Consider the following 10,359-nt stretch of genomic DNA (forward strand, 5'->3'; position numbering starts at 1 on the left):
CCGTATGTACTGTTTTGAATCGCGCAAGAAGGGTTTGAGCCCAGGCGTTGAAACGTTCAGTTGCAAACCTGTAGGTAACAGTTTAAAACACTGTGTTGGCGGGGGGGGGGGGGGGGGGGGGGGAAGCCAAATGAAAGAGAATCAACCGGTTGGCCGAAACTTCGGGACGAGCGGAGTTGAATTCAACTCGTCGGCGGTCGCTTCGTTTGATTCGTTCATTTCGGTTCGCTCGATCGCTTTCGACCACCACGACCGCGCTCCCTCTCTCTCTCTCTCTCTCTCTCTCGCTCCCTCGCAGATCCCAGATCAAGCTCATTCCACTCGCCCGCGGAGCTCGTTCTCCGTTCTTAAGTGTCACGTTTACCCGGCCCCGAACACCCAGGGCCAGGGTACAAACCGCGAGTGATGAAGTGGAAAAGGAAATATTAAAAAAAAAATAATAATAATAATAAATAAATAAATGTCCTCAGCACGTTCAATGGGGACGTTCCCCATGGCGGCGTGTTGTGGAACTGTCCGCTCCGAATAAATACGGTACGACGTGTCAAACTCTCTGCACTTTCACTTTCAATTTCGGAACGTTGCAAACATGGCGAGGGAAACAAATTATCAGTCGTTTGGGTGAGTCAAGCAGCCCGTTTCCTACCTCCAAAACCAGCTCATTGGGAGTTGTACGCTGTTGAATGGACGTTTAGAATCGTGTGGCCAGTGTGCTAGTGTATGGTGATGTCAGATTCTACACGACGTCTCGGCGGCCCACCAGGATATGCTAATGTTGTTCTGGGCGTCGTCGTGATTATAAATACTTATTTCTAGTTTTTAGAGAGAAGTCCAGACACTAACGAATTATGGCTGTAGGAAATATCGATTGAATCAGTATTTACTTCCTTATTATATTATATAATTACTTGTTTAGTCATGAGTATTAGTCTTGATGCGACACAGACTAAAAACAACACGTATCGGTCAGTTTAAAACTTTGTTTTTATTAACTTTTTTTTTGCAGCGAGGGCGAATCACCAACTCATCATGGTAAGTTGTTGTAAATTGTAAAAAAAAAAAATGTAAAAGGATAAATTATGGGGGTACCACTTACTCCCATATTTTATTTATCATTTATTTGTTTATTTATTTTTCCTTTGTGCTATAAGAAACAGCTGTTTGAAGGCATTATGCCTGTCCACTAAACACTAAAATCATGGTCGGAACTAATGCGTTAGTACAATCCTGTAACTTTGATCTCGCAACACAAGGGCAAATTTCCATTATTATTATTATTATTATTATCATTTTTAAGTTGAACTTGAAATATTAGTTTGTCTGCGGTTACTATTTGGCAAATGCTGATTCACAAAAATGTGTTTTTAGGAAGCAGAAGGAGGCGTTTCCTCACCCTTGTGAGTGGAAACAGTCTTGGCGCTCACAATGAATTCATACAGAAGCTGAAGGCCTTGGGTCAGGCTGAGGTGACATTGTTTGACGACGCTGACTACATCCTGGCATTTTGTGTAGTTAGCACACGAGTTGGCACTGACATCCAACACGCAATGGAAACCTTTAAAACTGGTAAGGAATCCGCTTGAAATAATTGACCCACTGAGCACCAACTGATGAACAAATCAAATCCCTCCCTCCCATCCTTCCGTTATATAACCCTAAATATTCCTCTATATCCCAACAGGTGATAAACCAGTTCTTCTGGTCGTGCTGCATGTCACCTGCAATAGTGAAAAGACCCTAGCTTCGAGACCCAGGCCCGCGCCGAATGTCTTTCTCAGCGTGGACTGCCTGTTCAATGAGGGCCAGTTGTTGGTCTGTAACCAAAATGAACAGGCATTAACCAAAGTCAAGACGGCTCTTGGATATCAGTCCTCCATGGTAATGGCATCCATTTCCCAAACTCCAATCAAATCGGGTTTCGGTACTTATGCATTTCTGAAAAACAGGTGTTTTTATAGATTGTGTTGACAGACCCCGTAAACCAGAAGTCTCAAACTACAGGCCTGGGGGCCACCCGTGGGACAATTGAATACGGCCAGCTACACGTTTATGATATATTACTAAATCTGGCCTGCAAATTCATTTTGATTAAAACATTTTAAAATCACAATGTTTAATTAATCCGTGTAACAAAGAAACACATTAACAGGAAACACAACCGCATGAACAGGAAACACAAATGCATTAACGGGAAACAAAACCGGATGAACAGAAAACACAACCGCATGAACAGGAAACACAACCGGGTGAACAGGAAACACAACCGCATGAACAGAAAACACAACCGCATGAACAGGAAACACAACCGGATGAACAGAAAACACAACCGCATGAACAGGAAACACAACCGGATGAACAGAAAACACAACTGGATGAACAGGAAACACAACCGGATGAACAGAAAACACAACCGCTTGAACAGGAAACACAACCGGATGAACAGGAAACACAACCGGATGAACAAGAAACACAACCGGATGAACAGGAAACACAACCGCATGAACAGAAAACACAACCGCATGAACAGGAAACACAACCGGATGAACAGAAAACACAACCGCATGAACAGGAAACACAACCGCATGAACAGAAAACACAACCGCATGAACAGGAAACACAACCGGATGAACAGAAAACACAACCGGATGAACAGAAAACACAACCGCATGAACAGAAAACACAACCACATGAACAGGAAACACAACCGCATGAACAGAAAATACAACCGCATGAACAGGAAACACAACCGGATGAACAGAAAACACAACCGCATGAACAGAAAACACAACCGCATGAACAGAAAATACAACAACCGCATGAACAGGAAACACAACCGCATGAACAGAAAACACAACCACATGAACAGGAAACACAACCGGATGAACAGAAAATACAACCTCATGAACAGGAAACACAACCGGATGAACAGAAAACACAACCGGATGAACAGAAAACACAGCCGCATGAACAGGAAACACAACCGCATGAACAGAAAACACAACCGCATGAACAGGAAACACAACCGGATGAACAGAAAACTCAACTGCATTAACAGGAAATACAAACGCATCAACAAGAAACACAAATGCATTAGCAGGAGACACAATCGCATAAACAGAAAATACAACCCCATTATCAGAAAACATTATTTTGTGTCTGTTATTGTGTATATAAGAATTTATACAAGGAACAACCTGGAGCCGCAACTATCACAGACCAATCGCGTCACGGGAGACCACCATGTCCAAATCCTCCATCTGCTTCCTCCATGCAATTAATAAATAGAAAAAACAACTTCTATATCAATCCACAGTTTTTATTTAAGCCATTTAAGTGCAATGTTCCAGCGGAAACAGCTTCTACCGGCTCCGTGATAGTGTGGTGAAGTTCGTCAACGATTCAAATCTTTTTAAAAGGCAAATGGAGGATTTGGACACGGTGATTTCGCATGGCACGATTGGTCTGATAGTTGCGGCTCCAGGTTGTTACTTGTATAAATTATTATATATAATTACAGACATGAAATAATTTAGTTTAATATATTTTATTGCAGATAAATAAGTTCATCTGGTGTGGCCCACTTCCGTAATCGTGTGGCTCACTTCTGTAATGTGGTTTTGCATTTGTGTTTTCTGTTAATGCATTCGTGTTTTCTGTTAATGTGGTTGGGTTTTTCGTAATTTGCTTGTGTTCTTTTCTATTTGCATGTTTTTTTCTTAAATTGAGCTCTCAGGGCCACTGTACATAAGACTTACAAGATAATTCCATTGTGTGAAGTTTTTCATGCATTTTTCAACCACAATTTTGGAGAACAAAAACACACTACTTTGATTGGAAATTTTTAAATAAATCGTAAATAGGGAGCGGAATTTTAAATATTTTTTTCATATCTGTCCCATGACAATTCTTGATATAAAAACAACTGAGGACAAACCAGAAAGCTATCATAGAATTCTGATTGTTTTTTTATTTTCTCATGGTTGATTTGTACCAAGTACAGTAGGTAAATGGATTTTGATACAAATGCTTTACAGAAAATGAATATAATTAGCAATTTAATACTGGATATTTCACCCTTTCAGGCGACCCTCTGCTGTGTCCGCACGAGGCATTCTCGTAAGTACATCTGTGATTATGAATTGCATCGTGCTTGAATATATCATTTTTTGTATAATTCTGGTCAAAACTGAGTCTGGCTAAGCTACCAGTTTTGTTGTTTGACATTTACAAAAGCTCTCTCACCATGAGCTGCAGAAGGAAAATGGAATTTCTGGGAATTTTGTCTGGGGGACCTTTAAGCCTACGGTGAAACATAACTCGATTAAAATTTAAGCTGAATACTGAAATATATACACACATATATATATATATATATTTATATATATTTATATATGTGTGTGTGTATATATATATATATATATATATATATATATATATATATATATATATATATATATATATATACACACACACGCACACAACATTGTGAAAAACATACTATGTTTGGCAAGAGATCTGCAAGACCTTCCTTCTTTTCTAAGGCTTCTTTTTGTAGTTGGATCTCCTGGATTTCTCTTGGATCTTTTTTAAACACCTTGCTCCCTTTCATAGCTTCTATAATGGCCATATTTTATGGGTAATGGTGGTAAAACAGGGTTTTTTTTAAGCCTTAAAAAGAACGTCAAATCTTTTCAAAAACAGGAAGCTCACTATATAGTCATACTGTCTTAATACGTTAGACCAGGTTAAAAAAGTTGAAAATCTGCATTTTATCAGGTTTTTCAGGGTGTTAGTGACTTATTGGTTCTATTGATTGCACTTTTGCAATTCAGCACTTTTGGATTAATCCACACTAACATAAGAGACAAACAGGGAGTTGCACCGTTTCCTACTGGCAACCTATTGTAGGCAATCTTACGCTTTGGATATAATTTGTTTTTAAGTATTTTTGAACAAAATGTGATATTAATCATTCAAATCATGTTAAAAACAATAAACTAAGAAACACGTTTCCCATTTTGGAAAAGGAGAGTTAACCTTTTTTTAACACTTAAAACTTAGCGTGTGAATTTGTATGCACATTTCTTTATGTAAACACTCAAAAAAGAACCTCAATGTGCAGCCATAGGCTTTTGATTGTGTTATGCTCTCGACTTCTTCTTTCGCAGGTTGTGCTGTCCGGCTGTTCACGTTTTGTTTGGTCTTTTTAATATTATTGCTCATAATTTTATTGCCCGGCCTTGCAGAAACACATCAGTACATCGCCATAGTCACAATTATCCTTCTCATCTCTTCCCTCATCATCTTTTCCATGAAATCACTGCGCATGTAGTCAGAAAGAAATATCAGAAAAATGCTGCCACATGCAACCCAAGTGGCGTTTCCAGCGCCCTCTGGCACAGGCGATGGCACCACTCCCACACCACACCTTGTATATAAATGAAATAAATGGGTACAAAAAAACCTGAAAGCTACCATTACATTTTTATTTTGAACACATTTTGTATAGCCCAAAGGTGTTTTCTGTCCCCTCGCCCCTCACCCTAACCCTGCACACACATCCTCCATTATTTGTAAATGGGAAACTCCTCATAGGGCCTTTAAGGTTAGATGTAAGGAAGGGCAGGGACATGATGCTGGAGTATGTGCAGGATGGAATGGAAGGAAGGTTTGAAGTGGATCAGAAAGAAGAGCCTGAACACACAGAAAAATAAAACTGGGCAATTTGGAATCAAACATTGTTTTTCAAAGTGAAGCCATAGAAGAACCAGCACTGGTTCCGCAAAAACCCTTTCGGACCATTTTACCAGATCAAAGCTTAAAGCAATGGTGCATTTGCCTTTTCAAATGGAATTGACAAACGGCACAGTCAAGTAGCTGACAAATTATGTGGCGTAGCAGTGTGACTAGGAGATCATTTCTGAGGTTGGTTCCTCATCATATTGTTAAAGTAAAATGTAAATAGAGACTGTCAGGGGTAGGGTCAAACATGTGTGCTGACTGGTAAATGGAATAGAACTTGATTTAATGGTCCTTTTATGCATGAATGTCAACTTGCATGGTTACATGTACAATTTATATATATATATATATATACACACACACATAAATACATACATGTTTGAAAAGGAATTATTAATTAGCGTTAATTAACATTATAATTAACGCAACGCTCTTGACTTCTTTCACAGGTTTCCTGATTTTGGGAGCCATCATGTTTGCCATTATTGTTTTTTTGATTTTTCTCATCTTATTCCTTGAAAACAAGCTATAAATAATAATAGCAACGGCATCATGATCATAATCACCACGGTGATTAACATCTCTTTATATTAAATCACCACGCATGCAACGTTTTTCAGAAATAAAGATTCCTGCACTGTCAACATTTTTGGATCTTTTCTAAGAGAAGAACTGATCTGAAATGTATTGTATTAGGCAGCAGGAGACAGACTTGTAATATTTATAATTCATTTGATTTCTAGAGCACTTTTCTCAGAACTCCAAGCATGGTACCAAGTAAAACCAGATCAAATCTAAAACAATAGCAATTTATACCTGGCATTACCTGCCACTCATTAGACCAATTAATGAGCAATAAGTATACAGCCACACTGATCCTGGGCCCAATTACCTAGACCCAGGAAAGGTGTGGATGCTCAAACCACACCATCCCCACACAACATACCCCCGACACCAAACTGAGGCCAGGGCAGTGGCTGCTGGGCGGAGCAGCTAGCTGCAGGTGGTTACCAGTGGTGGTTGCTGCGGCTGCTTCTCCCCCGGCCCTCCGCTCGACCCCCTGGTTGCTGCTGCTGCCAGTCGGGAAAGGATTGATGCTGTGTCCCTTCCCAATTGGAGGTATGATGCACATTGGACCGGGCAAAAACAGAAACCAGTACTGAAAAAAAACTTGTGGGCTGAGGGGCACGATAACAAGTTTAAGCCGGGAAGGACCATACCAGTGTAAAATATAATGGCTTTTACCCCTTTTACTAGTCAGTACACACATTTCACAAAGGTTGTCTTAATCTCATAGTGCTAAAAAAAAATTTATTCTGCATTGTAATCTCCATCTCTGATTTCATTAGATTTTTCATCTGTATACATTTTGAGCAATAGGAATTTTGATGTGAATTAAAAAAAAAAAAAAAGATTGTGATGTGATTTCAATGGTTCATCCATTAAACCCATGCATATTGATTCCTGATTATTCATGTGTTCTAACCGTAACCATCAAAATAAATGTAAACCAATACACATTTCTGATGTTTTGTATTTTATTGTCAGGGTGGTATTGCTAATCAGTGAGATATGGGGTTGGTTCACCTAAAAGGAGGTGGTATACTGATCATTAGAATACGTTAGTATACTCATCTATATCATGGGAAACTAGGCTGTTAAGTAAGTATACTGCACATGGATTTCATGAACCCGACGAACTAAATCCTTGCATGCATGCACAAGTTGATGAAGCACACAGATCGCCACACACAGTTGTGATTGGACTTTAACTAAAGGAATATGGGATATGAACTGTAAACCATACAAAATTATAAGGTGACAGGTATTATTTTATTACTATTAACCTTTATTATGTTTGACATTTCTTTTTCAAGTATTACCAGAAGACAATTAGATTAAACAAAGCGTAGCACATTAAAACGTCACAAATATATACACTTCTGAGTACAACTGACACGCTGCGGAGAAAGTTCTACAAAATAAAAACCCAATAACATCACTTTCATAATTTATAGACATTCCAGAGATATCAGTGTATACGAACTTCCTGAATTATAATGACTGGTAACAATCACCGTACGCAATTACATAATACAAGGAACATGTTTTTATTGTGTATGTGTTTTGAAATATTTTCATTCTTTTTGTGTTTTTGGTGTAGCCCACTACACACAATTCCTTTCATTATATATCCTCTACAACCAAAGTCAGTTAAACCACTTACCTTTGTTTATTTATTTATAGCTTTATAAAATACATTATAATTGTGAAGGCAGTTTTCTGTTGATTTACAAAGTGGCATAAAATAATTATGTTCCCCAAAATGGATTAATAATCGTGATAAATAATCGTGATGACAATATTCTCCAAATAATTGTGATCATCCTTTTAGCCATAATCGGGCAGCCCTACTTCAGAATGATAACCTCCATAGTTGCGGCGTAGGACACCCACCCACAGCCGCAAACACCTCCTGACCATAGAGTCACACTGTAACCATGGTGCAACAAATTAAATTCTGCAGTCACAAAACACACCTGAACAGAGAGCCAAAGCACACTCGTCCATTGGACATCAACAAAGTTAATGGCTGACTACCCTTGACCCCGCGTATTGCTGCCTGCAGCTATATTTATTATTATTATTTTTATTAGGGGTACATAATATTTTTAATCTTCTCTGCAGTCCACGGTGATTGGTCGAACACATGAGCATGAAAAATACTCGTGAAAAAACATTTCATTTAAAGTAAACAAGTCTTTATTGATACACAATTTATTTCAGAAGCATTCATTGTAAAGGCACTTAAAGACTGATCACGGGATTACGGAAAGTCTGAAAATTGTACCTAACACTAACTAAACTAAACTAAACTGGACCCTGTGTATTGCTGCTTGCAGTAATATTTAATATATATATAATATATCATGTATTTATATGATATATAAATATCATAAATATACAGATAAATAAGCCTAAAACTATCTGGAAAACCGACTTTGGCATAACACACGAACATGGCTCCGTCTTGTTTGAACCGCGCTGTCACAAAGACCACGTGGTTGACGTTTCATCCAAATCCATCCACATGGAGCAGATAGTAACGAAAAACCTGTCCAGATTTTGAGCGATTTTAAGACCGACAAGCTAGTACCCCTGATGCCGAAATATGTCCAACCCAGCTAAAACTATCTGCAACACAACTTCGGCATGAGCTAGAAACACAGTTGAGTTGTCGTTTAAACCACTATGTAACAAGGATCTCGTGGTTTAAATTTCATCCAAATCGATCACACATGTACGTTACCAAATTATTGATTTACGTGTACATATATATAGCTTCTTACCTGGTAGATGTCAGGAGATCTGTTGGATTGATATTTTAAATCCGTGGTTCACATTACTTTGCAGGATTAATGAAAAAAATGAAAATAAAAACAACTCCTTAAAATACATCAGCGCGTCCCTCGAAAACGGTCAGAAAAATGTCAGAAAAACAGAAGCCATGCAATGGTAATTACTAACAGAAATATCTCAACGTTTGTCATATTTCATGGAAACTAAACTTACTGAAGATGTAATCCAACTAAAAAAACTGAACTCAACTTCACAAAAGAAATACGTAAATCACACTGCTATCGCAAATCGACGCCAATACGTCATAATTGACGTATGCGACACACAACATCTACTGGCACAGAAACTCTGGAAGTACTTCAGTGCAGCAAGTAAGTTATAACGATGACAATACATAGTCTCAAATAAAAAATAAAATATATTTTTGGGTAATAAATGAAACATTGTCCTATAACTACAAACTGTAATGAAACGGCCAAAAAGTGTTAGTGATCTTGACTCATTTTTCCATAATAATTATAATTGTAAATTTATGTTAAAGTTCCATAAATTTTATTAGAAGTCCAGTAGAAAAAATAATAATGTTCCAGGAAGAGATTATATCGCAATATCAGCATTTTTGAACATATTTTTATAACTGACCTTTCTGATACATCTATGTCAAAATCATAAATTAAAATCAACGTTTGACGTGTCGTTGAACTGGAACAGTTTCATTTGTAATGCCATTAGCGTCAGATTCACGAAACTACATGGACGTAACTACATTATATTTACGCGTCCAGGTCAGTCTGAAGGTGAGTTACAAAATTCAAAGAAGGGATTCAGTGTACGTAACTCCTCGATGTTTGATGTTTATACGTTAAGTAAATTGTGACGCATCGCACAAAATTATCAAGAAAAGTGTACCTAAAACATATACGCTGCCTGCAGCTATATTCATTATTATTATTATTATTATTATTATTATTATTATTATAATTATTTTTGTAGTAGTAGGAGTAGTAGTAGTAGTATTGTTATTGTCGTTATTTTTTTTTCATTATTATTAGTATTATTTGATTGCCTTGTATTTATGTAAACCACTACTAGTTGAATGTTGTCTGTGAAAAGTACTGCTAATAATTACAACAGGTTGATAAAACTTTCATTGAGTGTGAATATAGTACAGTATTAGCTTCGTCCCGTATGTTCTGTGGCAGACGCGCAACAACACGCAAGTTGGGTAAACAGTGAAAGTGAAAGTAAAATCACGCA

General features: G+C 37.8%; 1 protein-coding gene across 2 annotated transcripts; it reads left to right on the plus strand.

The window, feature by feature from the left end:
• The first annotated feature begins 417 nt into the window (after window positions 1-417).
• On the plus strand, window positions 418-7,248 carry LOC307246112 (uncharacterized protein). Of its 2 annotated transcripts, none has more exons than XM_080021917.1 (6): window positions 418-621; window positions 1,007-1,032; window positions 1,369-1,566; window positions 1,682-1,878; window positions 4,083-4,116; window positions 6,192-7,248. In XM_080021917.1, exons 1-6 carry the CDS (start codon window positions 590-592, stop codon window positions 6,272-6,274), a joined length of 570 nt encoding a protein of 189 aa, XP_079878043.1. In that variant the 5' UTR covers window positions 418-589; the 3' UTR covers window positions 6,275-7,248. The 2 variants fall into 2 exon arrangements, with proteins under 2 accessions (XP_079878043.1, XP_079878042.1); XM_080021916.1 differs by lacking the exon at window positions 6,192-7,248 and adding an exon at window positions 5,169-6,131.
• The last annotated feature ends 3,111 nt before the right edge of the window (window positions 7,249-10,359 follow it).

This window comes from Zeus faber (genome assembly GCF_960531495.2).
Source record: "Zeus faber genome assembly, chromosome: 2".
Lineage (NCBI taxonomy): Eukaryota > Metazoa > Chordata > Actinopteri > Zeiformes > Zeidae > Zeus > Zeus faber.

What these genes read in the sequence shown, in the direction of transcription:
- LOC307246112 (XM_080021916.1), top strand. Translation starts at nt 590, where the DNA reads ATGGCGAGGGAAACAAATTATCAGTCGTTTGG. An exon ending in ACAAATTATCAGTCGTTTGG is followed by an intron (nt 622 to 1,006) that starts GTGAGTCAAGCA and finishes TTTTTTTTGCAG; the next exon opens with CGAGGGCGAATCACCAACTC. An exon ending in TTGGATATCAGTCCTCCATG is followed by an intron (nt 1,879 to 4,082) that starts GTAATGGCATCC and finishes TCACCCTTTCAG; the next exon opens with GCGACCCTCTGCTGTGTCCG.